At 40.2% G+C, this 16,518-nt stretch overlaps 2 protein-coding genes across 2 annotated transcripts; both read left to right on the plus strand.

Annotated features, from left to right (window-relative positions):
- Positions 1–936: 936 nt before the first annotated feature.
- On the plus strand, positions 937–6,950 carry hacl1 (2-hydroxyacyl-CoA lyase 1). The gene is made up of 17 exons (XM_061050778.1): positions 937–1,126; positions 1,354–1,458; positions 1,566–1,606; positions 1,691–1,771; positions 1,891–1,963; positions 2,043–2,120; positions 2,265–2,359; positions 2,452–2,564; positions 2,690–2,825; positions 3,121–3,226; positions 3,473–3,556; positions 3,698–3,799; positions 3,887–4,041; positions 4,873–5,031; positions 5,125–5,232; positions 5,329–5,515; positions 6,723–6,950. The coding sequence occupies exons 1-17, from the start codon at positions 1,076–1,078 to the stop codon at positions 6,753–6,755; spliced, it is 1,707 nt and encodes a 568-aa protein (XP_060906761.1). The 5' UTR covers positions 937–1,075; the 3' UTR covers positions 6,756–6,950.
- Positions 6,951–7,552: 602 nt separating this feature from the next.
- On the plus strand, positions 7,553–16,518 carry colq (collagen-like tail subunit (single strand of homotrimer) of asymmetric acetylcholinesterase). Its single transcript, XM_061050779.1, has 17 exons — positions 7,553–8,300; positions 8,865–8,974; positions 9,251–9,358; positions 10,108–10,152; positions 10,332–10,358; positions 11,130–11,201; positions 11,784–11,846; positions 11,951–11,977; positions 12,063–12,107; positions 12,192–12,227; positions 12,317–12,397; positions 12,691–12,787; positions 13,375–13,505; positions 13,925–14,044; positions 14,153–14,294; positions 14,402–14,504; positions 14,597–16,518. The coding sequence occupies exons 1-17, from the start codon at positions 8,204–8,206 to the stop codon at positions 14,664–14,666; spliced, it is 1,374 nt and encodes a 457-aa protein (XP_060906762.1). The 5' UTR covers positions 7,553–8,203; the 3' UTR covers positions 14,667–16,518.

A 16,518-nucleotide genomic window follows, 5' to 3' on the forward strand; every position in this document is an offset into this window, starting at 1 on the left:
GAACCATTATAAGAACCCAGGCAACACAAGAACCCAACAACACGAGCTGAGACCAAGAGGACCAAAGATTTAAAAAGATGTAAGAAACTAAAAGAGATAAAAGCAAATAAAAAGATAACAGCAATAAGAAGGTAAGAGCAGTAAAAGAAATAGAAACAAGTGGTTAAAGGATCAAAAAAAAACAACTATAATATTAATAAAAATAAAAAGTAAATATAAATATGAAACATAAATAGACAAAGTAAGTAAGATAAGAAATTACCAAGTTAAAACACAAGAGGAGATTAAGATAAGAGCATAAATATGAGATAAGAGCATAAATAAAAGAACAGTAAGAAGTAAAAGAAGATACAAATAGTAAAACCAGTAAGAAAAGACATTAAGAAGACGACATCACATTAAAGCAAGTCTGTAAAAGTATGTTTTAAGAAGGGAAGAATTGAGGGAATCTGCGAGTCTTATCTCCTCAGGGAGGTCGTTCCAAAGTCGAGGGGCCCTGACTGAAAAGGCCCGGTCACCTTTAGTTTTAAGTCTCGACCAGGAGGCCCCCACCTGAGGATCTAAGACTGCGCAATGATAATGACAATGGCAATGATAAGAAAAAAACAGGTTCATAAGTGAGAGTATTTCAAATAGCCTTATTTTTTGGAATAATTTATAACCAAATATAAACTAAATATTTTGACTTGCTAGTGCATGTATGAAATCATGCAGTGGTGGGTCGGATTTAAGGTCGCACAGAAAACCTAAAACTTTAAAATATTTGTATCTTAGTTTTTAACCTGTGTAAAGAATATGTGCTAATGATCGAATAGTAACCCAGCCTCATCCATGGTCAACAAAGATGTGCAATGTTCCTTTTGTGAGGTCACACGTTGTGGCTCCTGTGATTGGCTGGCAATACGGAAGTGATAGAAGCAGGGCTGCTCGGGGGCAAAGGATGGTAGTAAACAAATAACTTCGTCGAGCATCTTTTTTTTTACAACAGTGACAGTTTATGACAGCGTGGCCTTGTTGCTCTGTAGGTGAAAGAAGTGTAACAATTTGTGTATAAAAAGCTATCCTCTCCACAGTCATGGACGAAGTAACGGGAGCTCAGCTCATTGCCGAGTCTCTGAAGTCTCAGGTAAGACCTTTAACAAAAACTTTTAAAGTTAAACTAAAACATTTAAAATAATCCATGTGTGTGTGCATAATGGTGGTATATAACCTTGTATGGGCTGCTTAAAGTGTGTCAAAGTTCAATCGCTACGTAGTCATGATTCAACTTTGTTATGCACCCAACTTCTTTAACATTGAAGTGCCATTACACTTTTTATTTAAAGGGATTGAGACAATGTTCCTTTCTTGCAGAAAGTGGAGTTCATGTTTGGGATAGTTGGTGTTCCTGTCATTGAAGTGGCCATGGCTGCTCAGGCTGCAGGGATCAAATATGTGGGAATGCGTAACGAACAGGCGGTAAATAAACCCTTAATGATATCTCATTTCACTGCTGTTCACCTGGACTTCTAATACTTTACAGCATCATGAAGTCTTGCTCTGATGGCACATTTTGCACTCAACAGGCATGCTATGCAGCATCAGCTGTTGGCTACCTCACTGGCAGGTGAGACACTTACTGAAATAATGATATGAGCAGCTGGTGTGATATCTTACATGTTTAATGTCTCCTGTTGTTTTTTGTATCCAGACCAGGTGCCTGTCTGGTGGTGTCTGGACCTGGACTCATTCATGCTCTAGGTGGAATGGCCAATGCTAACACAAACTGCTGGTACAAATCCAAAAAAAGACTACTGCTTGTATACAGCAGTATATTCTTGTACAGTTCTAACATGGCTCCTTTTGGCTCTGGTCATATGTTCTGTAAAGTGCATGTTGATGATTTTACAGGCCTGTGGTTGTCATTGGAGGGTCCTCAGATCAAAACCAGGAAACAGCAGGAGCCTTTCAGGAGTTTCCTCAGGTAAGGCATACCTCCATTGTGTAGTTTGTTTGTGCATCTATCTGTGATAACATTTTTCACAGGTTTCATTTGTTTCTAGGTGGAAGCATGTCGCCTTTACAGCAAGTTCTCTGCTAGACCCAGCAGCCTGGAGGCAATCCCTTCAGTGGTTGAGAAGGTAATATATCAGATGTTATGATGATAATCTGGATTTTGGATACTTTGTTTTCTTTTAGCCGATTTAAAAATGTATTATATATAGTCATGAGATGTCATCAAATATTTATATTAAGTTTAATTGTGTTTGTTTGTTTGTTTATAGGCAGTCCGCACAAGTATGTATGGACGTCCGGGTGCTTGCTATGTGGATATTGCAGGGGACATGGTCAACGCTAAAGTGGACAGGAGCAACGTCAGGTTTGACATCATTTATGCAACTTTACAAAGTCTGTCTCATTTGTGTTACTCCAGGTGTGAAGACAATCAAAAAAAGTGTGTTTCTTTTGCAGGGTTGTGTCCTGCTGTCCGTCTCCTCCGGTGAGTTTGGCCGACCACTCTGCTATCACTGAAGCCATCAGAGTCCTGAAACAATCTAAAAGACCATTAATCATCATTGGCAAAGGTAAGATTAAAGGAAACATTTTCAAAGACTCTCAAATTGTGCGATTGAACAAGCTGGAAACCCTACTTTTCTTTCATTATTTGACGTATTTATGTCTTATTATATGAGTTATTTGTTGCCATCAGGTGCAGCGTATGGTCGAGCTGAAGTTGCTCTGAGGGAGTTTGTAGAAATGAGCGGCCTCCCATTTCTGCCCACTCCTATGGGGAAAGGTGTCCTACCTGATGATCACCCTAACTGTGTGGCTGCTGCTCGCTCCAGGTCAGTCACACTTTTAATATAAAAATATACATTTTATTGCTATCATTCTGTAAATGAAGGAAACAATCTGAACCTCCATTAATTATCAAACATGGCTCTCTCTACATGTTGTATTTTTATCTGTTATCTAATCATCTGTGTAAATACCTGATAACACTTCAGGCTGGAAAAAACCTCCACAAATCAATCATAACATTTTTGAATGAACACAATCCACCACAGTATTAAATGTATATTATTATTTTCTCCATTTGTCTTCACTCACCCTTGCTTCTCTGTTGATTCTGTTCCACAGAGCTCTCCTCCAGGCTGATGTTGTACTTTTGCTTGGAGCCAGGCTGAACTGGATCCTTCATTTTGGTCTTCCACCCAGATTTGACCCTGATGTAAAGATAATCCAGGTTTGTAAATAACTAAATCAAGTATCTTTTATATGAGAAAAATATATGCTGCTTATGTCAACTTCAGAAATGTCATCAAGAAAACCTCACAGGTACAAAGCTTATTTTCTCTTTACTTTGTAAATCAGGCATGGTTGTAAATATACTTTACATTTTGTCACTTTAGAGCTTTTTCTTTGGGACATGTCCTCTGCACTGTGCCTTACTATTATTCAATTCTATAACACAGTAGTCCTCTGTATGCAGGTTGACCTTTGTGCTGAGGAGATGGGGAACAATGTGAGGCCTGCTGTCGCTCTCCTGGGAGACATCAGCGCTATCGTCACTCAGGTAACTGCACACTGACTTCACTTTTGATTTATCTTCTTCTATATGGTCTGTTTTCATCAGTAAAAATATGAGTCTAAGATTTACTAGAAGCAAACTTCTAAAAGCAGTGAGATTAAACATGTCTTGAATACTTTTTTTAAGCTTTTGGAGTGTGTCCATAAAGATGGCTGGAAATACTCCTCTGGTACAGAGTGGTGGAGCACACTGAAGGACAAAGTCACTGCTAATGCCAAAATATCAAAGGTGGGTTGAGACTGAGGTGTGATGTGTTAATGTATATGGTTTCTTTAAGAGTGTTTCACACACAAGTTTTGCCTTCTCCATCAACAGGCGCTGGCTCTTCAGTCATCAGTGCCCATGAACTACTACACAGTGTTTCATCATGTGTCCCAGCTGCTGCCACATGACTGTATCATTGTCAGCGAGGGGGCAAACACCATGGACATAGGACGCACCATGATAAACAATTACCTACCTCGACACAGGCAAGGCAGCCTCACTCAAGCAGCTTTTTAAAGGACTTCTCAGTTATTTTTGATGTCTGTTCCCATTTCATTTTTTGGTTTACAAAAAACAACTTTAAACAAAAATTAATATTGTGAATTAGCGATATTAGAAAGGAGCACATGTCCAGAAATTTGAGTAAAAAAGTGATCCTTTAGGGTATCCAGGAGAAATCAACACTTGAGTTTCAAACCAAGTTAACAACTTCAATTGATACAATTTAAGGGATTTTTTTAAGGGCCAACCACATTGGCAGTACCCTCTTACTGATAAATGACTCAGACATCTTATACTTATAATGCAAACAGCCTAAGGAAGAATAAAGCATGCAAAAGACATATAACTTTGAAAAATGATGTAAAAAAAGACAACCTGGATAAATGGAAAGAAGCACTTGTTTAAATGACCATCATATATATTTACAAAGCTGAGAGCTGAATTTAGGCATCTCTAGTTAAAGACAATGATGCCCTTTCCTGCGAAGACAACAATGCTTTCATGTAAAGGTGTAAACTTTTATCAAAATCTACACCTACAGATTAAAAAAGGTACTTCAGATATTTTTGCACCCTTCTGAAAGCCCTTCCTCATACTGCCTCTATGTCTGATGGATAGGTAAAAATGTTCAGGACAATGTGAACCTTCTCACAAGTTGAGGAGCATTTTATTTATAAAAAAACGAAACAGCAAATATCCAGTTTAAGTAAAACATGCTATTCATGGCAATGTTTTTAAATATCTATTAACTAAAGTAAGTTTAAGAATTTGTAAATTCCAGTAGACTGATGATGGTCTATCCTGCTGATGTGCAGGTTGGATGCAGGTACATTCGGGACGATGGGCGTAGGTCTTGGTTTTGCTATAGCAGCAGCTGCTGTGGAGAGGAGCGAGAATAAAGGCCAAAGGATCGTCTGTGTGGAGGGGGACAGTGCTTTTGGCTTCTCTGGCATGGAGGTTGAAACCATGTGCAGGTGTGGTCATTTTCTTCCTTTTTTATTCAACATAATCACTACATTTCTCCACTGCCTCTACATAACACACTTTCTTTGTTTCTTCTGTAACAGGTACAATTTACCTGTGATCATCATTGTGGTCAATAATAACGGAATTTACAGCGGAGTGGATCCTGAGACGTGGAAAGAAATGGCCAAAATGGGAGATCTGACGTCTATGTGAGTCGCGTATTATCAGGAGAATTATCACAATCCACTAAACATATCAATTGTGATGTGATGAAAATGATCCCCAATCATCATGTTGCTTATCAGAGCCCCCCCTGTGACCCTCCTACCTGAGGCACGCTATGATGAGGTCATGACAGCGTTTGGAGGACGAGGCTTCCTGGTGAGGACGGTGGAGGAGCTGCACAGTGCATTACAGATCAGCCTCAATGACTGGGAGAAACCAAGTCTTCTAAATGTGCTCATCGACCCGTCCTCAGACAGAAAACAGCAGGTAACTGTCACATGTCAGCACTATACATGGTAAAAGTCATAGTTACCTTCTGGTGACTCTTAGCTTCATTTCCTTAGCAGACAGTACGACCACTTCACATGAGCACAAATCAAAGTGATTTAAATCAGCAATTGTGGTTTTTCTTTTGTCTATAAATGCATAATATTTTCAGATTGCTACAATGAAGGACACATGTTTCTCTGCTGTACACAAGCAAAAATCATTTTGTTAAGGATTTTGTAATTTTTTTGATGACTTCAAATACATTGAAGAATTTAGCCAAGGCAACTTTAGAAAAAAAAAGTAATATGCCCTCGCAATAATAAATTTGTTTTTCTGTCGGCCATGTGATCAGAAGAAGAAAAATGTAGATTGATGAAAAGAAACCATTAGCTTTAATTGCTGAGTAAAAATGTTCTGACTTATGAGCACTCAGATTTGACAAGTTTTAGGCAGGAACAGGTGAAATATAGATTTCCTGAGGCTGTCCAAGTCACAAGTCATCCACACTTTTTGCTGAATTGCACTTAGAACTGAAGGATCAAGAACTTGTCATTGGTCAAAATGATTTTGAGTCTCGTTCTATCCTACATTTCACCCCTCTGGGGCTCCTGCAGGCGTGATAGGAGCACTTCAAACACATCACAGAATTTATGACCTAAGGCTGTTTCAGCCTCTGATTCATTTTCACCTTGTTTCTGCAAGGAAGCAGAACAGAATAAAGATGGACAATTACTTAAGTGACATTGACAGTTGCAGCAGTCAAACAAAGCCTGATTAATGCAACAGCATTTGCGCTCATGATAAGTGCAGAGCAAACAAACAGCTCAGTGTTTACTTGACTCTCAGCTCATCCTTATAGAGCGACATGACTGACATGCCTTACTGAACAGTTTTCCATAGAGTCCAGGTGCATTGCAGAACTGTTGTATTCCTCTCACAATCCCTCCACCTCACACCAACCTGACCTTTCTATTTCGAAGCCCCCATAATTAGAAAGCATGACCCTCTGTGTTTATGTTGAATGTATCCTCGCAACCCTCAGCAGATGTGTTTCAAGGTTGTATTGAAGCCCGTCTCCATGGTGCTCAGCTCTATTGTGAAGGACTCACTTTGAAAAGTCTATTTTTCATTCAATTGGGAACATAATATGCACACGGTATAATATAACTAATAGTAATATAATGCTGTTTTGTCTGGATTGCAGGAGTTCCCGTGGCTCACACGCTCCAATTTATAGCCTGCAGAGGCGTCTGCTCCTCTGTCCACAACATTATCAGAACAGCAGAGAAAGTTTTCTCTGTAAACTCAGAGTGGAAAAGCTCGCCCCTGCTTTTGTGATTGTTTCCATGAAATAACTTTTTTAACTACACAGTTTTACTAAAATTTATATAATAATGAAAACATCAATAAATAAAAAATGCATTTACAGTGATTGCTATTTGTCCTTTTCTCTCTCGTATCAAATCAGTGATTTAAAAAAATGACTTCAATATAATAACTATAATAAATTAATTTATATTATGTATTAGGTTTATTTTATAGTTGAACGTGTATTTAAATGATTCCTTAAATTATAAAAAGGCAAGGAAAGTGAAAAATAAAATGTGATTGTCAACTATGATAAAGTCAGTTCTGTTCCAGTATTTAAATGATCTCATACATAGCATGAATCTACACCTTGATTTCCCACCTTCTCAGATACTTCTATTAAGAAGTAGCAAGTGGGCTTCTTCTGCTGTCTAAATGTTTTGCAATTTTTCAATTATATGGTCAATTGTAGAAAGACAAAGGAAAAAAAGAGCATTCAAAAAAGAAAGCAATATATATGCACATGTATAAAAATAGGCTAGAGTGTAACAAAATATAACACATTTATCACAAAATAAAAGTTGTAGGTTTCTTTTATAAATGCATGTATGTTTCAAATAAAGTTCTGCACAGTGTACATTAATACTTTTTCGTTGAATTAAAGGCGCACAAGTTTATATCAATGCTTCACAATGCACCCACCTATTCAAGTGAAGGTATTTAATGTCAGTGCACGAGTATTTTATGTAAAACAGCAGAAAAATCATTTCTATAGGCGTTCAAGTCTATAGGAGAAACTTGAAGTGGTTTTTAAGAAATGAAGGCACTTGGTGTTGTGGGACACACTGGTCAATAAAACCAATCTGGTCTGCACTAAATGAACAACACACAAAGGGGATGCACAGATGGTGTTGTGTGTCAGACAGTATTATTAAATATAAATAAAAAGAAACAGAAGACTGATAAACTCCTGACATAGTCTCAAGATGCACATATGCTACAGTCATGCAGAAGCCAAACTGAACCTCTCAGAAAAGTTCCCTTTAGCTCAGTCATGATAAGCCTCCCTGAGAGAAGAGTGGAAACAACAAAAGGCACCCCCTGCAGTAGTAGAGATCTAATATTGGCACCCGAAGCAGCTGGCGGGCTGTCTCCTATAATTTTAGCGCACACTGATGCAGAGGAAAGATTTAATGGGCATTGGTCGGCGTACCCTCTTCTGAGGGCGTAAAGGAGACAGAGCGGAGAGGAAGGGGAGAGGGAGAGGGAGGGGAGCAGAAGGAGAGGACAGTGAGGAGAGAGGGGGAGAGAAGAAGGCTGTGTGTGAAGGGCTGCTGTGGATCAGAAAATAAAAGTCAGGAAACTACCTGGAGCAGCATGACTCCTCTAACACTTGGACTGTATCTGCCTCTGTGGTTCTGCTATGGCCTGGCTCAGTCCTCTTTTCTGGACAGCTTTATTTCATTCCCAGCAGGTAAGAACATTCATATCTTGAGTCTGATTGATCCTGCATGTGTGTTTGTGTGTGTGTGTATTATACTGTACTACAGTACAATGCATGCACATGTGTTTAAAGTGTTGGGCTGTAAAAGCATTTTTCCTAAAATGTCTAGTGTTAGGGTTCATTTGAGCTTTTGTTCTTTATAAAATATGCTTGTTTTTATTTTCTTGTTGTCCATGAGGGAGACTGGAAATGCCTCTATAAATAGCCAGGACCAGCTCCAGTCGTTCAGTGAGACGCGCAGGCACTTCATATCTGTGTCCAACTCTAAGAACTCTGCAGGACAGGTGTCATGATCTGATAGTTTGCACCTGTTTCCCTGTTGCATATGCAGCTCGTGCACGTTACCTCTCATTTCTCAAATCATTTCTGTATGTATGGGATAATTCTAGTATCATGTGCATGTCCATGTGCGATTATAATTTAAGCATACTCATGTTGATGAAGGAATAATTCAGGTGCAGACTTTGCAGATAACATGAGCTCCTCTGACTCATTACTCGCTCATGTTACTGACTGCATGCACACCTCTCACAGCTCTCAGACCGCAGGGGGAGCAGAAGAGGTTCAACCCATGCTGTTTACTGAGTCCGCCGCCACCCCCACTGTTTCCTCCACCCCCTTCACTTTGGCGCCGCCACGCTCATGTGAGTCAAAGTCATGTGACTGTCTATTGTGCAATATCAGTGTGTTGATATGTCCTTGGATGGCATCCAATCGGCCCCCTCTCTTAGTGTGTTTTGACCCCTGAATGACAGTAAATACACTTAGATGGAGGAAAATGTTCACATGGGGAAATGGCTGAACATGTCTGAATTTTATGCAAACATTGACCAACTTTAGTTTACCCTGTCAAGATAATACTGTTGACTCTCTTCTTTCCAAAGAGCTTAAAAAATCAAAGTGTTTTGTTCATCCAACAGATTGAAGGTGTTTCATCAAACAGTGGAGAGTCAGAGTCGGGCACTGGGGACAAAGGTTCTGCATGTGTCCGAGGCCTCCCCGGGCCAGCTGGTCCCCCTGGCCTTCAGGTAGGGTCAGGAGGACTCTTTCCACTACCCTTGATTTCCATTTCCACTTTCACAGCTCCCACCAACGATTCCCTGTCAGACTGTCTCTGTCATGTTGAGGTCCGTGTAGTTTCAAGGTGTTGAGATTTAGTTCTCCAGCACTATATGACCCACGTCTCCTCTCCAACTTGAGAGTTCCTGCAGAGCAGGAGTTGGGGATTTCTCTGGCCCATGCAACACAGCGGCCCATTAACGCTCTACATTTAGCTCAGACACAAATAGCCTTTTTCCACTGCCTGCCAGTGCGCCACACATCATCCTCAGAAACTGTCCAAAGAAATGTCTGCCTGGAAAGGCACACTGGTCTGCGTAAATTCCAGGGATTACCAACACAAGCATGTGTACGTTTGTTTGTTTGTTTGTGTACTCTTGTGATGAGAGACATTTAGACAGTTTTGTTCAATATGTTCTTATAAATCCAATCTCCTTCTTGTTATCCAAGCATACTCTAGGTGTAATGCAGAATCACTAAATGATTGTCAAAGCTTTGCCCAGCTCAGGCTGTTACAATCCCAGTTCATCAGAAGAGACCCCGCGAGGCACTTTTTAAATCAATAGTGACCACTCAGCCTTTAGCTAATTGAAACTGCAGCTGTGGGCCTCCAGGAGCAGGCATGACTCTGTGGTGGGATGTGGACAATAAAGTAATTTAGATAAATATCTCCATGATTTATAAGCACATGTCAGGTATTGTTTTTTGTAATCATTAGGGTCCACTTGGATTACCTGGGATAGGAGGGCCAAAGGGAGAAAAGGTAAGCAGTTTACTTCCCCGTGTTTATTCTTATTTATGTATCTCAATAAAGATTTCACAAGCTACACATCATTTTATAATTTAAGTTTAATAGACCTGTTGCACATGATTTGAAGATGCTTCCTAGAAGACTATTAAACAACTCCTGTCCTTGTCCCCTCCTCCGCATCCTGTCGTCAGGGAGAAATCGGAAGACCTGGGCAAAAGGTGAGAGTCTCCATTAATCACTCCATATTCCTGCTAAGTGGATTTACTCAAAAATGAGATACATTGCCTCCGCCTGCTTGCTAGCTGTAACTCAGAGCGAGCACTGCCATTCCCTGGTTGTGTACAAGAGAGATTGTGAGCAAGAACAACCTTGACAGGAGACAGCAAAGACACTCTGACAGGATGCAGGGGATTCAGAGATGCTGAGATGGGCTGTTTTGATGATTAACATGCAGGTCTCCTCTCGCTGTTGACCCGACAAAGACACCCATCCACCCTGTCAGCTGTCCCTTCCTCTCTATGAAAACGCACACAGCTTTATTGAAAGCTCAGGGCACAGGGTTTGATCCCCTGAATGATCAGACACTGTGGTCGAGCTGTTAAAATGGCCCACTGGGAGAGCTTCACCGGCCGGTGGTCTGACTGAGCAGCTTTGCAGCACCGCAGTGCAATTTAGTTTAGTGCTTCAGCCAGGTCATAAATCATTTTATTTCCCACAAGCACAGGCTACTGTTCTATATACAGCCCATCATTTAATTAAAGAGAGCAAAGTGACAGCGCTCGTTAAAGTCATTCTCCCCCTACATGTGCAGCAGCGTCTGATAAGTACTGGAGCAAGACGGCTGTAAGCTTAGACAGCAGAGAAGCCAAGCATTAGAGTCATTTATTTATAAATAGATAACTGCTTCTTTATCTGTTGCAGCAATTGTTTTGTTATTTTTAAAAAATATTTCTAATTCTGAGACGCTAAAATGTGATGTCTGATTTTAGGGTCGGACAGGTCCTCCTGGACTTCCTGGGAAACAGGGACCAGCTGGATGGCCAGGACCAACTGGGCCCAAAGTGAGTAAGTCAGACCTCATATCGAGAGAATATAACAATAATATAACACACCACGTGACCAGTAAGTGCAAGTTTTCATTTCATTTTCTTTTCAAACCTTTATTTATTCTCGAAAGGACACTGAGGTTTCCCTCATGTCCCTCGTTGAGATTACAAGCGCAGTAAAACAAGCAAAAACCACTGAGATCAATTAAAACAGTTACAATTTGAAACAAAGTGGCTCGAAATCAAATTCCTAAACTCTGGAAGAGAGGGAAGAACTCCGATCCTTAGAGTTTGCTGGAGGGTGTTTCACGAATTTGGGGCATCAAAAGAAAATGCCGATTTACCAAGTTCAGTATACAAATACAAATATAAAGTATTTCAAATGATTAGCTTAAGGTCAACTTTATATAATGATATACTTTGTTATGTAACTTATGCCCAACATCGTGTGGGGGAAAATAGTACAACAATGCCTTCAGAATTAAAGTTTGCAATCATTTTTCATAGTCTGCTTCTGAGTAACAATTGGAGAATGGCAAATAAAATACAAAGCCAATCCACACGTGTCCTATCTTGATCATTTTTTTACGGTTTCAGGGTGAGAAAGGAGACCCGGGGTTGATGGGTTTGCCTGGTGCCAGAGGACCAATTGGGCCCCGGGTATGATTCACATTAAACCTTCTTTAATCTGTCATAATCTTACAGTTACACTACTTCGACTTGTTTTGTTGAATGTTTTGTGTCTATGGTTGTTTTATTTCTAGGGGTTACCAGGGTATAAAGGAGAAAAGGTATGTAACTGTCTCAGAAAAGTATAAAATGCAATAAGGTATATTGATTATCTGTTATGTAACACACTGTGATGTGCTGCCTCAGGGTTCTCGAGGTGATCGTGGTGAGAGTGGAGTCAAAGGTGACAAGGTAGGCAGAGTGTATCAGTGTGAATGTTCAGTGAATCCATGCTGTATGCAATCAAAGTTATTAATCATTGTTCTTCATCTGCAGGGGGCGATGGGTTTCCCAGGAATGCTTGGACAGAAAGTGAGAAACATTTAAACAAGAAATCTTTTTTTTCCTGCAGAGTTTATGTTTCCAAATCTGACCAAACTGAATGCTTTTCATGTTTTCAGGGTGAATTGGGTCCAAAAGGAGAACCTGGAATCTCAGGAAACAGAGGACCCACTGGGCGACCAGGAAAGAGAGGGAAGCAAGTGAGGAGTCACGTGTGTGTGTGTGTGTGTGTGTGTGTGTGTGTGTGTGTGTGTGTGTGTGTGTGTGTGTGTGTGTGTGTGTGTGTGTGTGTGTGTGTGTGTGTGTGTGTGTGTGTGTGTGTGTGTGTGTGTGTGTGTGTGTGTGTGTGTGTTGGTATATTATTGTATTATTCATGCAAAATGATATTTCAAGTTTTTGACTTCAAGTTTTTCACACTTTAGATCTCTGAAACATTATAGAACAGAGTGTTCTTAATCTCACCACATTGGGTGTTGTTGTGATTGTGTATCAGGGCACGAAAGGAGACTTGGGCAGTGTGGGTCCCATGGGACCTGCAGGCCCACAGGGACCTTCCGGCCACCCTGGTCCTCCTGGTTCACCTGCTACAGGTGAGAAGATTTTCAACAGATTTAACATCATTGAGGACGCTGATTTAAACACAGACTTCCTGTTCATTTAGGGCTTGATTTATTCTACATGTGAGAGAGCTGAGAGATAAGTTGGTCTGTGTGTGACCCAGCACGTATTCTGCTCAGTGAGAGAGTGTGATACCAGAGTGAGGAGTATTAAACTCTCTGTCAGCAAAAGGAAGCAGGGTTTATACAAGTGTAAGAGGAGAGACTTTATCTGCTGAGGGGAAACATGATGCTCTCACCATGACATCATGCGGCTAAAAGGGATTCACAGATTGACACCCTCTCTTAATTACAAGTATTATGTCACCTGATAATTCATGTGACATTTCTTATCTTTGATCAGGTTGAAGTTTGAACTAAGATGATTGTGTGTGTTTCTTGACAGATGATTTTAAGATGCTCGATGTAATAAAGAACAGTATTTATATTATCTATCACATCCTGAACTCTCTTCAGCAGTCACTGTAGCTCATTGTTGCCCACTGCATACTATCTTACCTGTTTTCCTGCCTTGTTTCTCTTTGTATAACATATTGTTTGTTCTCTCTATTTATGTTTAGGACTGTACATGGTAGGATCGAAGGGTGCACGAGGTCCACCAGGGCCTCCTGGAAAGTGTAGCTGTGGCTCTCTCAGTAGCTTCCCATATGATGATTATCCCTCAAGAGGAAACTATGCCAAAGTACCAGCGGTGAGGAATATCTGAATTCTTTGAATCAGATATGGAGCATTTATATTTAATAACACATATTTGGATAAATCACTGATGTTTTCTTTGAAGAGGGAGACATTAGGAATGTTTTTTTAAATTTGAAATGTATCTGCTGTGTTTCTAAAGATATCAGATATGATGACACTTTAATTAAATTTAAGACACACTGGGTTTTGTCATTTTTAAAAACTTTTGAGTTCAGCAGTCAAAAATAAAAAAATAAAAAAACGTCTAAAAAATCACATTACTACTACTCAGATGGATATTGCTTTGAGCCAGTATCTCATGCTAGGATATTATATTCTGAGGCTCAATATCTCAAGATTTGACTCCAACAGGACTCAAAATGCACTTAATACTAAAAGCATGACGTAGTTCCTCACTTCTTTTCCTTTCAGATATTTGTTGTGAGCAATGAGGAAGAACTGGAGCGTCTTAACATAGAGAACGCTCTTGCATTCCGTAAAGATCAGAGATCTCTCTATTTCAAAGACATCGATGGCTGGCTGCCAATCCAGGTACCACTGCATGAACAAAAATGTTACTATTTTATCTTCTTTTTTTTTAACCTTTTAATTTCCCAGCAATTATTTCCTTTGTGATCACATATTTAAACTCTGTTAAAGACTTTTCCATTCCAGCTGACACCGTTCCAGTCGATGGAAAATGCTCCTGATGACGAAGGTTACTGTGGCGACGGGATTGTGCAGATATCCAGCGGGGAGGAGTGTGATGACAAAAATCGAGTAGTCACTGACGGCTGTGTTAGTAAGTCATGTCTCCATGTTTGGTGGTCTATAATAGCTCCTTGGCTTTTACTTTGCTGTGCACAGATAACATGACCCCTCCACCTCTGCTGTCTCCCCTTTACACAGAGTGTAAACATGCCTACTGTGGAGATGGGTACCGCTATGAGGGGGCTGAAGAGTGTGATGGGAAGGACTTTGGATACCAGACATGTAATTCATACCTTCCAGGGTAAGCAAACTCTAAAACTATAAGTTTAAAAATTGATTTTTTAAAAGGTAAAATTTAGTAAAAGAATGTTTTTTTTGCCATGACATTTTTAGGTCATATGGTCACCTCAAGTGCACACCATACTGTGTTATTGACTCCACAAACTGCAAGTACTTCACTTGAGGAGGGGGCTGAACGCTGCAGCGGGATCCTCGGTGTGTTATTTGCTTGACACATAACAGGAATATTGATGCAAAAAAAAAAATATTGATGATCCAAGCAAAGGACTCTGAAGGTAGAGGCCGGTGATGAAATTTCTATTTCTACGACGAAAAAAAAACATAAAACACACATGTATAAAACTCCTCGTTATTGCTGCGGAGATGCCACGAAAGCTTTCTGGAGTTTTAGCCGATCAGCGGAGGTGGAAAGCCTTCGCTCACACATAAGGAAATGCACAGGACAACTGCACACTGTCTTAACAAGCAGGACTCGAGACCAGCCTCCTCACCACGCCTAAATGGACTGGAAAACACCCTCAAGATGCACGGTTGTGTGACAGCTAGGCAACGACTTGAAAAAGTGAAGGATGGAGATGTTGAAGAGGAGCCAGAGGTGTATTGATCTTGACCTAGTTTCTGAGGAAAAAAAAAAAGTGGGGCAGTAGGACATCCAGAGCTGTGGCCTCAGGTATTCAGCTGCAGTGTGAATGAGTGCACAGCATTTGCATGAGGCTGGGGTTACTAAAACCATGACAGCAGCTGTCACTTTCCAAGCATGTAAACATCTTTCCTTATCATTGCCACAACATGGCTTGAACTGTGTAGTGCCAATATCAAATTCAGAATGTCAGTTGTGAAGTAAAACTTGGCACATACAAAGATCCATAAATAGAGGGAATAATACATGATATATGGATGATGCACTAGTAATAATCCTGTGAGACTGTTATACCAGGAGGCCACACTTCAGAGGCTTTGTTCACTTGTGGAGGTAACAGACTTAACAAGTATACTGAGTCTGGGCAAGGTTTAAAACATAAAAACAATTCTCAGGAACTAACAGGTTACGTAGATCCACACATCACCTTTCACAGGCATCCTCCACTACTCTCTTTGTAAAATGAAATGGCAGCGACTGTATGCTGAAGCACACAGGAACACTCCAGAAAAAGCTTTAACGTATCCACATGATGGAGTTTCCTCCCTGTGCTTCACCCAGAAATGAAATATTCTATATGTGAAGGCTTAAAACTGTTACGTTCTTAATTTTTCTCATGGCACAGAAAAAGGCAAGGAGTAGTCTGTTTAGCTGCTAAAGGTGGAAGGAAATTAAATTCCAGCCTGCTCTATGGTCATTACTGTATTTACTCTAATACCTCTTTATCCAGTCTTTCTGTCTTACAGTGTACACAGCAACAGAGAAGCTCAACAGTAAACTTAACAGTCTAGATGTCGTCTGCTGTGTGTTGGGCAATAAAAAAAAAAAAGAAAAGAAGACTTTTTCCGATATATAAGCTGACATGTCATAAGCTACTGTACGAGTCGCAGTGCCAAGGGAGACTTTTCTCAGCCATACTTAGATGTAGTCAGGTGATGTAAAAGCAATTGAAAAATGAAGACTGTTATCATCCACGCATGCTTTTGCTACCATGTGTGAAACGCTTCCACTTTGTCAGGCAGTGTTTTGTAAAATATTGTAGCATTTATTAGCATAGCCGGTGTCTTAAGAAGTACTGTATGTGTGACACTTCTTATATCATAGTGATGAACTGTGCCATGCACAAAGCTCAGAAACCTGTTGGGAACTGTGTTGAATGTTGTGTCTGTGGCCTGTGCTGCTGTGCTGTGTCCTGTCCTGTGTATGCACAACACTGCTTAAACATAACATGCATGTGGTAACGTACTGTAAGGCAAATGAAACCTAGTATGCACTGTGACAGTCTTTTTTTATTATTATTATATGATTTATACAGTAGTTGTGGATAATTAAAAAATGGAAATAAAACAATGATTTAGATCACCCTAAAGCTTTC

This window comes from Labrus mixtus, chromosome 11, assembly GCF_963584025.1.
Source record: "Labrus mixtus chromosome 11, fLabMix1.1, whole genome shotgun sequence".
Lineage (NCBI taxonomy): Eukaryota > Metazoa > Chordata > Actinopteri > Labriformes > Labridae > Labrus > Labrus mixtus.